General features: G+C 53.2%; 1 protein-coding gene across 2 annotated transcripts; it reads right to left on the minus strand.

Annotated features, from left to right (window-relative positions):
* Positions 1–75: 75 nt before the first annotated feature.
* On the minus strand, positions 76–16,749 carry DVL3 (dishevelled segment polarity protein 3). 2 transcript variants are annotated; one of them, XM_032407055.1, is made up of 16 exons: positions 16,524–16,749; positions 11,153–11,222; positions 10,498–10,619; positions 10,267–10,376; positions 9,931–10,066; positions 9,652–9,745; positions 9,368–9,437; positions 8,587–8,726; positions 8,344–8,420; positions 8,161–8,228; positions 7,857–8,006; positions 6,964–7,095; positions 6,610–6,777; positions 3,153–3,368; positions 2,643–3,053; positions 76–1,766 (listed from the first exon to the last, which is right to left on the minus strand). In XM_032407055.1, the coding sequence occupies exons 1-16, from the start codon at positions 16,682–16,684 to the stop codon at positions 1,735–1,737; spliced, it is 2,157 nt and encodes a 718-aa protein (XP_032262946.1). In that variant the 5' UTR covers positions 16,685–16,749; the 3' UTR covers positions 76–1,734. The 2 variants fall into 2 exon arrangements, with proteins under 2 accessions (XP_032262946.1, XP_032262947.1); XM_032407056.1 differs by having other exon boundaries at positions 76–3,053.
* Positions 16,750–18,400: the final 1,651 nt, after the last annotated feature.

Below are 18,400 nucleotides of genomic sequence, written 5' to 3' on the forward strand. Positions count from 1 at the left end.
TACCTTTGCAAAAGCTTTATCTTCAGTAATATCCTACCATTTAGAGTAAATAATAATAATAATAATAATAATAATAATAGCTACCATTTATTGAGCACCTATTCTACTGTGTGCCAGGCACTGTGCTAGGCACTTTTCGTACATTATCTAATTTAAATCCTCACAACAACCCTGTGAGGTAGGTATTATTATCGTCATTTTACATATAAGGGAACTGAGGCTCAGAGAGATTAAATAACTCTCTTATCACGAAACCAAAAAGTAGTAGAGCTGGGATTCAAACCCAGAACAACCTGACTCCAAATCCCAGGCTCCTGTGAGTTAGAGTAGAGGCAGGGAGGAGAGAAAGGACCATATTCAAGAAAGATCGTTGGAGTGGAATGGATATGATATAATGACTAGTAAGATATGGGGAGGAATTTAAGCCCATAAATGTTACTAGCTGGTGTGCCTATGTAGAGTGTGATAAAAATAACCACAATTGGAATTCAGGAGGAACACACTTGATGCGGGAAATGAGTTGAGTCCATATGGGTATGTCCATGGTGATGTCCAGTGGGTGGTAATACAGATCTAAAATTTGGAGGGAAATTGTGGCTGGAGATATGTGTTTTAGAATCACCAGCATATCAGTGTCAATTGAGGACATCAGGATAGATGACATCATTTGAGGAGTAAACATAGAGGAAAGAGAAGTGAACCAAAGATGGAACACTGGGAGCACCAACACTGAAGGCAAGAGCAATAGTGGAGGAATTCTCAAGAGAGTTGAACATGGCAGAGTCAGGAAAGGAAAAGTGTAGGAGGCAGCTCTGTAGTGGTGGCTAGAGAAAGCCATGGCCTGGGTTGGGAGCAAACCTAGAGCTCCTAGAAGGCAGGCAAGACTGAGTCATGCTTCCAACACAGCCCTTGGTCACCAAAAACCCCAGGAAGTCTTGGTTAAATGAATGAACGCCAAAATGTCCCTACCCTGGTTTGCCCCAAAGCCTGGAGCTTAAGACTTAATCCTTAATCTTGACACCCCAGTCCTAAAAATATGGACACCTAGGTAAGCCAGGAGAATTTATAGAAGAGGTTTAAAGAGAACGTCATGATTTGCTTAAACTGGAGAATAAGGTAAAAAAATAAAACCTGGCACTTTAGTAGGAGTCCCAGAAGTCCCCCTGCCCAACCTTTCTCTGGGGCATCATGGTAATTATGAAATCAGGGAAGGGCATGTGGGGTAAGAGGCAGGGTGAGAACAACCTGCCAGTTGCTTGGGGAGTCCTCTGCTGAGCCTAAACTGAGACCCAGCTTATGAGCTTTATCCAGTAGGAAGACGACAGGGACATGTGTGGGAGGCTTGAGGCTATAAGGAAGGGGAGAGGGAAGTCAGGGAACCAGCCCTACAACCTGGGAGAGAAGATCCAGCCCTCTGGGTAGGGACCAGCCCTGAGGCTTAAGTGAACTTGCATAGGTACATGTGTGTATATGTGTGCGTGTGTGTATGTGTATGTGTGTGAGAGAGAGAGAGAGAGAAACAGAGAGAGAGAGGAGACATAGGGATGGGGCACTCTCTGGAAAGGGGAACAGAGTCTCATACATGGCTGAGAGGCTGGAGCCCTCCACAAAAGCCTAGTGACTCAACATGTTGAAGTGGGGGTGTGGGAGCTGAACATCCTTGGGAAGCCCTGAGGGGCTGCTGAAGCAGAGTTCCTGGTCTCCTCGGAGGCTGGGCCTCCCCTTGCTGGGGGCTCACAGAAAGTCAAACAGCCCGTAATTCTTGGCTGCTCCAGGCCCAGGAAAAATTGAGGGAAGAAAAAAGAAAGAAAAGAAATGTTTCAGGCCGAGGTGAGATGAGCCTGGTGGTTAGTAGGGTTAGAGGTCTGAAGGAACCAGCACACAGGGCAGGCATGGGAATATAGATATAGGGGTAGAGCAGATATGCTTCCTGGAAGCCACTAGCAGCTCAGGCAACTGAGGGGGCCCTTCGGGCTTCTAGTAAAGGCAGGCACAGGCTGAGATAGCTTGGATGGTTATTGGAAGTGACTACAGCTCTAGGGTGCAGGACTGAGGCAGCCCCCCCACCACCGCGGGGCAGGGGCAGTTAGGAAGAGGGGCAGCTGAAGCAAGTATTTTTTGGTGTCAGTACTGTGGGGGAAAAGTTAAGAGATTGGCACACATGCTCAAGGGGATGCAGTTAATGGAGGGCTGATGTAGCTGGAATGAACGGTGCAAGGTTGCTGCGGGGGTGCCGTGGGGGGCGGGGAAGGTGGGGATAAAGGGGTGAGCAGGCCCTCAAAGGCACCGCTGGGTTCAACTCCTGAAGTGTGTGTGGGGAATAAGGAGCAGCACCAGCAAGTCGGGTCCCAGTAACATGAAGGATCCTGGGAAGGCCCTCAGCGGTTAGTGGACAGAGGGGCAAGCTGGGGCCGGTGGCAGGTTAGGGGCCGCAGTGGCGATCGGTGGGTGCACCCCGCCCTCGCTGCGCCCAGCGAGCAGTTAGCGCGCCTGAATTTAGTTCAATTTATTTCCCTTTCAGGTACCAGACAAAGTAAAAAAGACGGACGGATGGAGAGAGGGACGCAGCCGCCCGGGTGCGGGAGTGGGATGCAAGTAGTGGGGGAGGGGCCCTGTTCACATCACATCCACAAAGAACTCACTGGGGTTTCCCATGGCCATGCGGAAGGACTGTCTGCTGGCTGTCAGTTCGGGGGGCACAGAGGCCAGGTCGCGGCCCGGGGGGGCTCCCGGGGGCCCCATGGCCGCGGGCGGCGGGGGCATCATCAGCATGGGGGGACCGTAGAGAGGGGGCACGCCAGGGGGGCCGTAGCTCGGGTGCGTGTGGTGGCTGCGCAGGCTGCCGGCCATGGAGTGGTGGCTGCGATGGCTATGCTCGCTGGCGGCAGGCCCCGAGCGCTCGCTGGGCGCCCTTTCCCGCGGCCCCCGCAGGCTGCTGCGGGTTGTGTGGTCCGACTCGCTGCCGCTGCCGCCCGACTTGGAGTCCCCCGCCTTCGGGTCCTTCTCCTTCCGCCGGTCACTGCCGCTACGGTTGGAGCCACTGCTCCGGCTGCCTGTAGGGGACAGGCAGGCCCAGGGCGGGTGACGCTCAGGGCTTGCAGAAGCAGCTTGGGGTTCGCCTGTGCCCCCACCACCGCCCCCCTCCACCTTACCTTCACTGTGCTGACTGCTGGCGCTGCCCCCACCATAGCTGTACCCCAGCTCTGGGAAGCCTGGGTGCGGGTTGTAGGGATGTGGGGGCGGCGGGTACTGGTAAGGGAAAGCCATGGGCCAAGGGGCAGCCCCTGGGTGCGGCAAAGGGGCCAGCGTGTCCTGGTCAGAGGCGCCACTGGAACCGTCGTGATCATGGAGGGACAAGTTGGCCATGTCTGTGGAGGGGAGAGCCAGATGAGCTGGGTCTATCCCATGCCCCCACACCCCTAGGTCAGGAGAGAGAGGTCCCCGGTCTAGGTGAGGTGGGTACATCTGTGAGGACACCTAACAGCAGTGGTAGTTTATCCCCCAAATGGGCAGAGGCACAGGTCAGAGATCTCTCACTTCTTCTGACCCCCTCTGCCACCTACCTGAGATGATGGAGAGGGAGACCCTGCAGACACAAACCACACAAGGAAAACCCTCCTCAGGAAGGCCCTAAGCCCCCACTTCAGATGCTCAATGCCCAATCCTGACACCCAACTCCCAGGCCCAGGGAGGCCCCCTTCCAAGGGTTTGACAGTTTCTCCTCCTTCCTCAGTAAACTGGCAGAAGGAGCACAAATCTTAAATGGGCAATGTTCTCCTCTGTTCACTTGGGGGGAGTGTGGGAAGCTGAAATAGCAGACAGGTATTGCAAACCTGCAAGTCATTAGGCACGCTACAAAGCTCTTCACCTCATGCAAATGTTACCACCATCCTATGAAGAGGGCATTAGTCACATTTTTTCCAGATGAGGAAAGTGAAGTCCAGAGAGGTTAAATGACCCACCTGAGGTCAATCCAAATTGTAGCCAGAGCAGAAGCTAGGAGTTGCTTACTTTCTTCTTATCTTTCCAGGTGAGTCATTAATAAAGAGTAGGGAGCAGTTTGGGGAAATTTAGGTGAAATTTTGCCCTCTCCCTTCATCTAGGACTAAAAAAAATACCCATTATAGGCCAGAACGAACATAGGCCTTTCAGAGCCTCCCCATACAGAAGGCTCTTGGTCCAGATGGATTTCCTGGTGCTGCTGGGGAAGGTGGAAAGGGCTCAGAAAGAGAACAACTTAGATGCCTCCTCTGTGCCCTCCACCCCATTCCCAGCCAGGCCTCATTCTTCACAGTATTAACATTACTTGTTTCATGACTCTGGCTCCCACAGTAAATTGTTCACTCCTTAAGGGCAAGCCTGCCCCCACCACTGTTGGAACTACTTGAACGGGGCCACCAGAAGTGTTACCTGCCTGGGACACCCCTTGCTCACACCTCATCATACCAGGTCCCAGAGCTCTGACAGAGCTGGAATTGCCCTACGGGCCATGTTAGATACAGATGGAGCCCTTTGTTCCAATTCCTTAAGTAAGCCAGCCCAACCTTCCAGGGAAGAAGAGGTCAGGAAAGGGGGATCTGAGAGGGCGGAGGCTGTCTGTGGAGTCTACCAGCTAAGCCATCAACCTGTCAAGGCCTGCAGCTAGCATGGGGGTGGTGGTGGTGAGGAACAGGGGGCTGCCTTGGCTCATGCCCCAAGAGCTGGTGACTATTTCAGCCTCCGAGCTGTTGTCCTGAGGGGAGTGACTGTGGGCTCCTGGGGATCCCCCAAAGAATTGGGGTTCCCAATTCTTTCCTTTGAGCCTGCTGAGGCTGAGATCTTGGCCAGTGAGAAGAAAAAGACCTGTCTGTCAGCATATCCCTGAGCTGGGCCTCTGGGGGGTCTTGGCCAATGGGTAGAAGACCCAGGAGGCCCCACAGATAGAACAATAGGTCTTGAGCAAAAACCACAGCTGTCTTGAGAAGCTTTAGGGGTCCCTGGAGGTTCAGGGCCAGGACTGACTTCTTCTAATGATGATAATAACCACACAGGATTGAGTCTAAGAAGCCATTAATTATAAGATGCACCCCAATTTCAGAGATATCAAAATGTGAAAGAAATGTTCACCTTAGAATCAATTAAATTTATGAATAATGGAGAATTTTTTAAAGCACGTACTGTGGGCCAAACATGGTGCTAAAAGCATTATACACACTGTCTTAACCTCTAAAAGGCTCTGAGATAGGTTCTACTATTACCTCTAACTTACAGATCAAGAAGTTGAGGCAACGAGAGGCTGTCACTTAACTCATGTTCACACAGTGAGGGCATAGCTAGGATTTGAACTTAGAACTGTCCAACTCCAAAGCCCTATGCACCCTCCATCACGACCTTGTGCTCTGCAACAACAGCCTTTCTAGTCCTAGAACCTAACCTGAAGCATTTTAAGTCAGTTTTTGGACTTCAGCCAGCAAGTGCCACTGGGATGACAAAAGGCTCCCTGAGGCAGAGGCGGCTGCTGGGAGTGGGCTTCTGCTCCCAGGCTGAGCAATGCTGTCCTGTTTTGAGGACTCCCCTTTCTTCCCAAGGGCTGTCTACATGCTCAGGAGGAGAAGGGAGGGTTCCCTGCAGACCTTTCCTCCTTAAAAAGCCTCATTGACTTTGTACTCTCTCTGGATCAAGTCAAGCTTGGGGCAGCTTGCAGACTCCTCTACAAGCTGGCCCTGACAGTTTTTTTCAGTTTCAGCCCTGACAGTTTTTTTCAGTTTCATCCCAAGGCCCAGCCCACCCTCAAGGGTCTGAGGAGGCTGGGGACTTGGGGCCTCAAGCCAGCCCCAGGTCCTGCCTTGGTGGAACCTGCTTGGTGCTGGGAGGGCGATCAGGGGCCAACGGTAGGATCTTTGACCTTGCTAAGATAATGTTTCTGCAACACCACACACCTAGGCAGCTCCAAATGGTAGTAAGAAAAAGGACTCTGGAGCCAGAAAGACCTGGACCCAAGGCCTAACTCCTCTGTGTCTGACTGTGAGAATGAGTGGACTATTTAGCTTCTCTAAGTCTGTTTCCTCAGCTGAAATAGGGATAGTGATCCATCTCCCCAAAGGTGAGGAGGCGGGGTTGTGAGGACTGAGTGAGAGTGAGATGATGCTTAGAAACAACCAGCACAGGGCGCCTGGGTGGTTCAGTCGCTGGGCATCTGCCTTCAGCTCAGGTCATGATCCCAGGGTCCTGGGATCGAGCCCCGCATTGGGCTCCCTGCTCCGCAGGAAGCCTGCTTCTCCCTGTCCCACTCCCCCTGCTTGTGTTCCTTCTCTCGCTGTGTCTCTCTCTGTCAAATAAACAAAATCTTAAAAAAAAAAAAAAAGAAAGAAACAACCAGCACGGTGCCAGAAACAGAGGAGGCACTTGGAAAATGCCAGCCCCAAGACAGGGACGCAGAGCAGGTGAAAAGGCCCGACTGGGATCTGCTTCTACTAGAGAGGGAGGCCCGTGTCAGGCCTCAAGCTGGGCCCCCACCTTGGCTGCCTTGCTCACGCCTCATGTGGGCTCCCTGGGGTCTGCTGCCACATCCCTGGGCCCCTCCCCACTCCCAGCCAGGAGACAGAGCAAGGAGGTGGGGGAGGCACATACTGCCACAGAGGTCACCGAAGATGTAGTAGCACTGCTCAGAGAAGGTGATCTTGTTGACAGTGTGGCGGATGAAGCCGGCTTTCAGCAGGTTGCTGGCATACTTGCGGGCCTCTCTCCGGTCAGTGAAGCCTTCCACGTTGTGGTATAGCCAGTCCACCACATCCGAGCCTGGGGGCAAGGCCACCACTTGATTGGGAGGCCCACCTGACTTGGGCTCATCTGACCTCACAGAAGCCACAAGGCTGGGGCTGGTGCCCGCTCCAAGGAGTGGCCTAAGGGAGATCTTCAGCCCCCAGTCTGCCCTGCCCTACCTCTCCCCACCCCGCCCTTCATCCCACCATGGGGCCCTCTCACCGATGAAAGCGTTGGGGATGGTAATCTTGAGCCACATGCGGTCTCGGACCTCCAGCCCAGATTCAGGGGAGGCCATGGCTTTGACAATGGCGGCCATGTCACTGTGGATGGACAGGTGGAAGTCGTCTAGGCCTGGGGGTGGGAGGCAGAATGGTGAGGCAGAAAGGGGCTACAGAGTTAGGTGGAGAGGAGTTTGCACTGCAGCTCTATCACCTAATAACTAAGGACCAATGGTGGGCACATTATTGACTTATAGGACACTTAGTTTCCTCCTCTGTAAAAATAGGGACTTTAATATTTATGTTGCAAGGATTTGTTTGTTTTTTAAAGTAGGCTCCATGCCCAATGTGGAGCCCAACACAGGGCTTGAACTCACAACCCTGAGATCAAGACCTGAGCAGAGATCAAGAGTCCAACGCTTAACCAACTGAGCCACCCAGGCGCCCCATATTTTGCAAGGGTATTTGAAGAGAGAATTAAATAATATAAATGAAGGTACTTAGCAAAGTGTATAATATGTGTGTTATAATAAAAATGGCAGTCATTTGCTGAGTGCTTACTTTATGCCACATATTGGGATCGAGGCTTCACTTATACCCTCTTGTTAAAACCCCCTCCCTCGCCCTGGAACCTGGTAGAGGGCGTATCATTAGTCCCATTTTACTAGAGGAAACTGAGGCTCGCGGGGTGCTCAATACAGGTTCAGAGACAAACATTGTTTTGTGAGGGTTGGGTGTCCACTCTGGGTAGCTGCAGTGTGAGGTAGCTGGAATAAACTCAGCCCCCTCTCCAGCCCCCTCTGACTTTTAAGCAAGAGTCTCCATGTGGGCCTTCATCAGTCCCTCCCACCTGGCCTCGTCTGCTGGGCCTCGGGTGCAGGCTTGGACACTCACGCTCTGTGTCAGGGATGGAGCTGGTGATGGAGGAGCTGGTGGAGGTGATGGTGCTCAGGGAGGGGCTCATGCCATAGGCAGGGAAGGTGCCGGTCATGGCTGCAGTGTGGGAGACCCAGGCTGCAGGGTCAATGGGCCGGATGGGCTCGCCTGCAGGGAGGATGAGAGTCAGGGGCTGCCCACGCTGCCCACTGGCAGGCCCCACAGGGTAGGTATGAGGGTTCAGGGCAACACAGAAGGAAGGAGAGACAGGGTTCACGTGTGCCAAGCACCAGCTTTAGGGCTGAGTCCCCCAGCCACTTACTCCTGGGCAGTGTGAAGCAACCACGTGGACTTGGGTCCCAGCACTTGGCTACAGTCAGGGTGATGGGCCTGAAAGCAAGGGTGTCCCTAGTGAGGGCAGGATGCACGGAGTCCAGACCAACCCCCTTGCCTAACAGCCAGAAATGCCTGCCCCCTCCTTCCCAATGTCCCATCCCATCCATACCCCGGTTTGTGCACAATCTCCCGCAGTACCCGGACTGCATCGTCATTACTCATGTTCTCAAAGTTGATCTCGTTTACCTGGGAGAGAGGGCCAGAAGTGGGATAAGTAGCTGGGTTGGGAAGGTAGATAGGGAAGCTGAGGTTGGTGATCAGGTCTTCCCCCTACCAAGAAGTGGCCTCTAAATGAGCAGGGATTATCTCCCTACTCCCCATCCACACCACCATCTCCGGTGGGCAGTGGTACCTGTAACAGCATATCTCCTGGCTCGATGCGTCCATCTGCAGCCACAGCACCCCCCTTCATGATAGAGCCGATGTAGATGCCTCCATCACCACGCTCATTGCTTTGGCCCACAATGGAGATGCCCAGAAAGTTGTACTTTTCTACAGAGAGTAATACAACCTTAAGAGAGGAACAAGGTTCCCACCCAAATTCTGAGCTCCGTATTAGAAAAGGGTGGAAAGGGATGGGAGGAACTAACATTCATCGAACCTGAATCAGGCCCTGTGTTCAGCATGGTCAAGCATGCTTCCATTCAGGCCTTGCTAGCTCTGCCACAGGGACTCTTCGTCCCATTTCACAAAGCAGGCCACTGAGGTTCGAAAAGCTTCAGTGACTTTTCTAAGCCATTAAGTGGCAAAGCCAGGATTCAAACACAGACTTAAATTCTAAGGTTGGGGCTCTTTTTACTACATCCAGCTATCTCCTAGAGACAGTACCTAGGGCAGAAATCAGAGAGCAACAAGCATCGGCTGAAAAAGGGAAACGGGATAGGAATCAGAAATTACTTCCTCCAGGAAGCCTTCCCCGATGCCATCCCTCTGCTTCCACAGCTCTCTGTGCTTGTCTCTGTCATAGCCCTGATCACGAGCTACTGAAATGATCAATTTATGTACTGGTTTATGTTTATGAGAGAAACCTCCTCGGGGTCAGGGAACATATCTTGTGCCTCTTTGAACTCTTCAAGTCTGCCCAGTGTCTGGCATATAGTAGGCCCTCAAGAGTGTTGTTTCACCAGACTCACCCATGTTGAGAGTGACTGTGATGATGTTGAGTGACATGGTGGAGTCCGTGATGCTGCTGAAGGACGAGGACTGGAATAGACAGAGGCCCTGAGCAGCATGTAGGGCTGGCAAGAACTCACTGCTCCCACCTAGGTCCTCCTCCAGGCGAGCCCTCGGCAACCCCTTCCCTCTAAGGCTCAAATGCTGGCCCCATAGGAGGAGGTCTAAGGAAGCACACACCCTGGATCTGCCTGGACAGGGCACAGTCTGCCCCCACCCAACCCTGGCATCTCAGGCCCCGTACCCGCTCAATCCGCGAAACCTTCTGCTTCCTCCGCCGCCGCTTATGTCTTCTCATCAGGCGTGAGGCGCTGCTCTGCTCTGTGGAGCTGCTGAACCTGGGGGGCCCACAGTCGTTCCCCACCAGGCTGGCCCAGCCCTGCCCCACAAGAGGCACCACAGGGCCCAAGTCCCCCATGCAAAGCCCACAGCCCTCCCAGGGTCCCACCATCCTGGGGGGAGATGGGGTCAGGGCTGCTCGGGGGTCACCTGCCCCATAGTACCAATGAAACCAAAGCCCCACCTGCTGGTGGAGTCATCCTCATCCGAATCAAAGAAGCTGGTGGTCTCTAACTCGCTGCTCATAAGGGTGGATGAGCTATCATAACCCCCTGGCTCTCGCCGCCGTTCCCCCTTTGCAGTTCCATTTAGCCGGGTTGCTGCAGGGAACAGAGGCAGCTGGGTTCACAGTGCCGATGCAGGAGGGAAGGGAGGACACAGGGCTGGGCTAGGGGCTGCACTGGGGCCAGGCATACCCAGAGCTCAGGAAAGGGCAGAGAAGCGGGTAGCTGAATGGAAGCGGTGGGGGTAGGCGTGGGTGGGGGTGGGGAGGGAAGGTGTCTGTTCAGGGAAGACGCACTGTGCTCTGGGCCATCCCTCCTGCGTGGCCTCTCGCGCTGGGCAGACACCAAGGAGTCTGTCTCTGTGTCATTGTCCAGGTTCTCCTGGCTGCCTCCACCAGCATGAGGGCTGCAGGGAAGAGAGGACTTGGTGGGAGAGGGGGCAGGCTGGGGGCTCCCTCCCCCCAGCCCTGGGCTGAGCTGATGCATCCCTCCCCCATGGGCCTGCTCCACCCTCAGGCCCCACTCACTGGAAGGATGGGGGCCGGGAGTCCCCAATGCCTCCCGTGCGCTCCATGGGCGGTGGCAGTTCTGATGGGTTGTCAGCACAGAAGGGAGCTGGCTCTGGGTGTGAGCCCTCAGCAGACACCAACTGATGGGGAAAGAATGGGTGGGTAGTGTGGTACGGGGGGCACCAGGGAAATAGCAGATGGTTGGCTTCTGGCAGGGCATGTAGACTTGGGGAAAATGAAGCAGGGGACATGGAGGTAGAAGAGACAGGACTATGCAAGGTCAGCTGAGATGAGGAATGGACTCACTGCTGGTGGATGGGGAGGATGGGAGGCATGAGCTATTGAAGTGGCATGGAGGCAGAGAACAAGGGTCAGTGGTCTAAGGCAGAGGTTGGCTGGAACCTGAGGCAAAGTGCCTCAAAGGGCGTCGGAGACATTTGTGTCTCTGATGAGTGTTTCTGTCCCTCCCTCTCTCCATATTCCACCTCCCCCCAGCCCCCCATCTTTCACCAAGGCTACAGAATCTGGGGTGAGAAAGAGTTCAGGTAGAAAACTCAGGGGAGAGTCCAATATTGAAGTATAAAACCACCAGCTATAATCTTAGCAATGCTTTTCCTCTGTCTAGCCCACCGCAGGAACGCAGGAGGAGGAAGGGTTGAGGAGGGCTTCTTACCCAAGACACCACCCGGCCATTGAAGCAGGGCAGCTTGGCATTGTCGTCGGAGATCTCCTCCTTCACCACTCTGCAGGGAAAGGGTGGGGGTGTCCAAGTGAGCTTTCTGGGGTGGAAATGGAAGGGTCCTCACAATCCTAACTCAGGGGCTCCTCCACCCTAAACTGGGAATCATGCCACCAGCCTAAGCCTATTCAGATGGGAGCAGAAGTGGGAGTCACCTAGGCACAGCTCTTTAGCACCACCAGGAAGACATCAGCCCTGCCCAGGCCAGATGCCATCCTGGGGTGTCCTCTCAGTTATCAGGTGACTGCAAATTACACCTGACAAATTGCTGTCCCTCATGAATGTGGCTACTCCCTAGAATCATGAGAGTGCTTTACCCAGTCCCAATATATCTCTTCTGGACTAGACTTATTCTTTCCCTCTGACCCTAAACTAGGAAAAAGTACATCCTTATTTCTGTCTTTCCCTTCTTGGGAATCCTGACATTCTTCTGGGAGGTTTGGATGAGGAGTTTAAGGAAATTAGGAAAGAGAAGGAGAAAAGGTATTTACCAAACATCCTCCACTACCTTTATGATAATAGTACCAACTGCTCTCATTTATTAAGCATGTATCATGGGCCAACACTTTGCTTGTGTCATTTCATTTAATACTCACAGCAATGCTAAGACAGATACAGATGGGGAAACTAAGGCTTAGTAAGTTCAGAAATTCACTTATGGTCACACCACTAATAAAAGCTGGAATTTGAATCCTGGTCAGCGTGATTCTTTAGCCTTTATTCTTACCTATTATACAATCTTATCTCCCTAGAGTTAGAATGTATAATCTTCACACCACCTTCATTGTATGGACAAGATTCTCATTTTACAAGTAAAGAAATGGAGAAACATTCAGTAACTTGTCCCAGGTCACAGAGCTGGAAGATGTCAGAGTTGGAATTCAGCCCCAAGCTTGCCTGACTGCAAAACCTATGGTCTTTCCATGGTATTTCACATTTTCTTCTCATACCGTGACAGGTGATGTGGATGTGTGTGTGTGGTGTTGTGGGGGGAGACAGTGATGTGGGGCATGAAGGGGGTGGGATGTGTATAGGCATGCAGTTTGGCTCGGGGATGCATCAAGGCAAGAAGTCAGACCATGATTACAGTTTGGGGCCAGGGAAAGGAATGAAAAAGTTTGAGGGCCCCAGACTGTTTCAAACACCCCAGGAGTACAGAGCTGGAAAGATGTGATCAGGGGCAAGAGAAAGACACATGCCTGGGGTTGTGAGCAGAGAGGGAGGCTGGGAAGCCTAGTCCTTCCTTGTTCTTGGAGCAGCTTCTGCCCAGAGCCGGGAACATGCTTGGCTCCTTGTGATGCTCACATTCTTGGACTCACAGCCAAGTTCGAAGACCGAGCCTGCCCTTCTCCCTCCCATCCAGCTCTGGTTCCTCCACCATTTCCAACCCCACAAAGACCCTGGGAAAGCAGCTCTAATCATCCTGGTCAAGCCCACGATGGCAGAAAGCCTAGGGATAGAACATGCTGAAAAGAAGGGACATGGAGGTAGCTCAGAGTCATGAGCCAGGCTGGCCGCAGGGTTACCCTAAGCTTGCAGTCCAATATGGGAACTGGGGCTCAAAGGAAAATGGGGTATGTGGGTCTTAGGGCAGAGACTGATCTGCTCTGGAGGGGGTCTCCCTGTGGTGGGAAACTGCTGCTGAGTCCCCACCACTCCCTCCCCCAGCAGGCCCCACCACATAGCTCCAATGCTACAGATGTTTCCTCTCTTTCTAGGGGTCACCGACAGGTCGCCAAGGCTCTGCTGACTCATAACGATCAGCTGATCTTCAGCAACAGCCTTGGGGACCTCAGAGAGACCTCCCCCTCCCACCATGGAGATGAATGGCTCAGGGTTGCACAGCACACACACACACACACACACGCCGTAAGCAGAGCTGAACAAATCTGGGTTCTAATTCTGCTATTTATTAGCCCTCCTATCTTAGGGAAGTTTCTTAACTTTTCCAAACCTTTGTCTTATCCTGGTAAGTGTGATTTGTAAATGTTGGCATGATGTAGGCTTACAATAAAAGCTAGTTATTAGCTGTGTCAATTTTTTGCAGGTTCCATACTCTTTCCAACTAAGTGTAAGTTTCTAAGGGCGGGGACCAAACAAATCTACGCATCACTCATCGTCCATCATCGTTCATTCAATTAAAAAGCCTTTGCTAAGAGCCCAGTGGGTTTTAAATCCTGTGCTTGCCATTGTATAAACCTCAAGAAGCACCAGACCAGGAGCCTGCCTTGTCCTTGGAGGTTATGGCCCAATGGATAGTTCATACAAGTATACGGCAAGTGGGAAGTGGTCAGAACCATAAGAACAGCCGATGTGTTCACTGGACAGACATCTGTTGAGTATTACTTAGGTGTCAGGTCCTGGCTAGGAGCTGGGTAGGTGTAAGGATAAATGGGATAAAGTGCCATAACTTTAAAAGCTAAATGCAGATGGGGCAATTTGGACCTGGGGAAGAAAAGGGAAGAGCAGTGTGCTCAGGGTAGAAGGCCCAGAGGCAGGGCAGTATGTGACATGGAGCGGGGAGCAACATGGTTGGTAGTCCAACTTCCCATGTTGCTCCCGCCCACAGCTCAAGGCCACTCTAGCATCCATCAGTGGTGAAAATGTTTATTCTTCCTTCATTTCCCAAGTAATTTAAGAGGGTCTGGCCTACCTTAACTTGACAAATACTTCTGGAGACCAGATGGGAGTTGGGGAGTCCTCAGTCCTCACAAACCAGAACCTCAGAGGGTAAGCTTGGAGAGCAGCCTTTCTCCTCTGACCCTCTCCCATCTGTCAGCAGAGGTCGCTGGCCTCTGCCCGACCCTGGTCTCATGGGGCTAGGATAAGTGGCAGCCCTATCACCTCTACAGTTTGCCAAGGCTCAGCATCTCCCTCAGAGAGGATGTAGCTGTTCAATGGTGATGATAATAATAACACCTACCATTGTGTGATTAAGGTCTTAGACTTTGGAGCCAGATTTCTGATGCAGAATCAAGCTCCGCCACTTACTAGCTGTGTGGCCTTGGGTAAGTTACTTAACCTTTCTTCATCTATAAACTGGGGATATTACTACTTATTTCATAAGGCTGTTAAGATGACTGAATGAGTAAAGATTTGAAAAGCATTCAGATCAGTGCATGCACACTGAAGTACCATAAAAAGAGTTTGTTAAATAAATGAAATATATATACTTCTCAACTACCAGTTCTCTGTGACAAGACAGCTCTAGCCCTCTCCTGCTCAATAATCCTTCTGGGGATAAAAACAAAATCAATCTCCTCCTTTAGCTTTGTTCTCAATCCTGTTAAAACAGTCTACTATAATATTTTGCAAAGGATGGTTCAAGTACCACTAATGTATGCAAGATTGCTTCAGGTGCACCTGAATGAATGTTTAATTCAATAATTAAGTATTTATTTTTAACATATTTTAGAAAGAAATACAAGTAGAAAATCAGACCTGTGATTTCGTATTACTGATTGGGTCAAGCTAAGAAAGAGAGAGTGAACTGGATTTAAAGAACAATATTAAGTCAACCGTGAGCAGATGTAATGGGAACCCTCCTATGACTATGGTTAGGCCTGGTTTGACAGCAGTCTGGGGGGAGTGGGAGGTAGCCCAGAGAGGTATAAGTTTAGGAGGTGGGGGCTAAGCCCACTGGGTTCAGGGGTGAGTTGAGGGTAGAGACACAGGCCTATCCTAGTCCCTCAAGGCATCCAGTCCCAGGGTGGCTCCAGCACACTGCACTCTAGCTGATTTCCCCTATCCCATACCCTGAGGCGGCATCTTAGTCTCTTCCAACTCTGTTTTTCTCTTACCAGGCCAAGGCCTCTGCCCCCTCACTCTCACCCCTTGCAGATCGATCCCTCTTCAGAATCTTCCAATCAGGGGTGTCTGTCTCTGGACTGAAGCCAGACAATCATTACTACACCAGGAGTACCCCACCCCAGTGTAGGAACAACAAAAGAAGCAAGAATGGTCAGAAGCTGCATAGCATGACCCACGTCCCACATTCAAAGCACTCTCACACACAGGCTCTCATGGGCTCATCAAACCCTGAGTTCCGTGGGGAAAGATGACAGCAAAACATGTTAGGCAGAAGACAGAGAAGGTGCTTGCTTCCCAGGCCAAGAGGGCAGGGGTCCTGGAAGAGAAGCCAGACTCATCAACACCAGGGAGGAGACTGTCTCCCCTCATTCAGCTCTGGGGCCTCAGCTCCAAAGAGCAGTGCAGGCCTCAGGCTGGGGCTGGAGAGACAGCCTTTAGGCCTTCAGGGCCCGGGAAGGCCTTCCCCACAGGCCTCCAGGCCCAGTGCCCAGTTAGTGTGGGGCAGGCAAGTCTGGGGGCCTCCCCCTCCCCCAGTCCCCTGGGAGATGGGGGGGGGTGTGAGGGGATGGGCCAGGCTCCCCCTCCCAGGCCAGCTGCTACAGAACCTTCCGGCTCCAACATTCCATCCCCTCTTAAAGGGGAAGTCCCTGCTTCCAAACTCCGCCTGCCCAAAGCCCTGCAGCTGGGTGGAGAAGACCCCGCCAGGCAGAGGAACATGAAGAACACCAAGAGACTCTTCCTGGCCCTCCCATCCAGGCTCTGAGGCCCTTTCCAAGGTCTCCCCCTTGGCCACCATCTGGAGGAAAAAGGCCGCAATTCTGAAGGGAAATCAGCACCTAGGCCAGTGGGGACTTCTCAGGGGTCAGGCACTCCAATTCTTTGACAACATCCTTAACACCCCACAAGGAAGGGGAGACAGCTAAATAAACATTAGGCTTGCTGGCCTTAGCCTGCAGCCTGGCCCCTGAACCGCCACCCCAACTCCCCCTCCCCCCAGTTCAAAGTCCCACAGCATAGCCCCTGGATGCACTACTCCAAATACGGCTTTGAGTTGGGAGCTGAAAAGATGGAGAGGGCAAAGGCCGAGTGCCAAACACCCCAAGTCTCTGCTAAAAAGGTGGCTCCCTTGGCGGGCGGAAGGTTGGGGACTCTGGCTCTGGAATCGGGTGGAGGGGGTGTGTGTCTGTCTATGTAGGCCACTGGTCTCTGAGGAGGTGAAGGGGACTTGGAACTCTGGTTGCTCTTGGGGAATTGGACGTCCCCCTAAAACTAGGGGGGCCTACGTCCCCCACAAGAGGTAAAAGGAGAGTCCCTAAAGGGGCTAGAACTCCAGCCTCTGAAAAAGCCAGGGGGGCCCCAAATGCCCAAGTCGCCCCCTGGAATCCAGAGTAGGGCCAGAAGCCAGTGTAGCAAGGGGAGTCCAAACTGGCCGAGTGGGCCCCGAGAAGCCGGAGGGGCCGGGGTCCCCCGGAGGTGAGGCGGGGGCCATCCTCACCCGAAATCGTCGTCCATAGACTTGAAGAAGAACTTATAGCTGGGTCGCTGCAGAACGCCCTTAAAGTCCGCCAAGGTGACGCGCTCGGCGGGCAGGGGCAGTTTCACCAGGTACGGCGTCTCCTGCCCGTCCAGGTGGTAGATGATCTTGGTCTCGCCCATGGCTCCGGCCTCGGGCCCGGCGGCCCGCGCGCGGCCTGCTCCGGCGGCCGGGCCGGGCCTCTCGGGCGGCGACGGCCCTCGGCGCGGCCCAGCGGCTCAGCCTAGCTCGGCGGCCGGCCGCGCCGCCAGCTCCCTTGTTCTCCGGCCGCTCCCGGGTCCCAGCGCCGCCTGCCGCCACCGCGGCCGCCGCTTCCGCTCCCCACTCTCCCGGCTCCGCTGGAGACTGCGACTCTTCCGGTGGCCGCGGCCCTACCCGGCTCTGCGCTGCGGCTCGGCCGGCTCCCCTCCCCCGACCCCGGCGCGGCCCCGCCCCGGCGCGAGCTCCGCCCCTGGCCGCCTCCGCGCCTCGCTGGCCTCACGGCAGATGGCCGGGCCCTCTACCCGGCCCCGCGGACACCCCGCGGACACCCCGCGGTGAGCTCGGCCGCCTGCGCTCCGCTCCCTGGCCTGCGGGGAGCTTGGTGGCGGTCGCCTAGGCTCCCCAGACAGGGAAGGGCAGATCTCACCAGGATGGCCGCGTTCGCGGACTCATCAAGGCCCTGGCTCTGGACCCCAGGGGGATCGGCTGTTCCTCAGCAGCCTGGGGTCACTTTGGTCCCCAGAGGTGGGTGGGGCGGCCCGGGGGGCGGGCGGTTCTGACCAGGTATCGATGGAGGAAAGTGACCTTCATGTGGCCCTTTTAGGGTCTGTTGGAAAGCATAGTTGCTGTCACTGAGTCTACCAAACTGAGTTCCTTGAGGACAGAATGGAATCGAGTTGATTCCTTCTTCTAACCTCAGTACAGGGCACCTGGGTGGCTTAGTAGGTTAAATGCCTGCCTTCGGCTCAGGTCATGGTCTCAGGGTCCTGGGATGGAGTCCCATCAGGCTCACTGCTCAGCGGGAGTCTGCTTCTCCCTCTCCCTCTGCCCCTCCCCTCTGTTCCTGCGCGCGTGCGCGCGCTCTCTCTAAATAAATAAATAAAATCTTAAAAAAAAAAAAAAACACCTCAGTACAATACCTAGGTGCGAAGCTGTGGCTTAATAAATGGAATGATGCAGAATGAGATGAAAATGAGTGCATGACTGGGCCAGTAAGTCTCAAACCAGAACTAGGTATAATAGGTCCCTGACAAATCTCTTCACCCCTTAGCTTTTAATTCATTTAATAAATGGGTGCCCACCAAGGTGCAAGGCACACTGCAGGGGATAAAGTGAAAACAAGACAGTTAAGGCTGCCCTCAGTCAGGACTTTCATTCATCTGAAAGGCGGCACACCAGCTTGTAATAAATAACTTCAGAGGGACAAATGCTCAGAAAAAGATAAAATGGAGTGATGTGGTAGTAAAAGGGAGAAGAGAGCCATGGGTGGTTAGAGAAAGCCTCTTCCATTCGAGCAAAGACATAGAATGGAAAAAGCAGCGGCTAGAAGGTCCAATGTGGGGGGAAAAGCATTCCAGGCAAAGGGCACAGCCAGGTGTAAAGGCTCAAGGCAGGAATAAACTCTCCCAATTTGAGGAACAAGAAGGCCATTGTGACTATAGTGATAGTGGTAGAATGAGGCTGGAGAGGTAGATATAGGTCCTTTAAGGCCACAGGAACAAGTATGGGCTCCACCCACTCCATTTTGTACACTGTTGCCAAATTAGCATTTCCTTTCTTTTTTTTTTTTTTTTAAGACTTCTTTTATTTATTTATTTGACAGAGAGAGACACAGCAAGAGAGGGAACACAAGCAGG

This window comes from Phoca vitulina, unplaced genomic scaffold (genome assembly GCF_004348235.1).
Source record: "Phoca vitulina isolate PV1807 unplaced genomic scaffold, GSC_HSeal_1.0 scaffold8, whole genome shotgun sequence".
NCBI classification, from domain to species: Eukaryota; Metazoa; Chordata; class Mammalia; order Carnivora; family Phocidae; genus Phoca; species Phoca vitulina.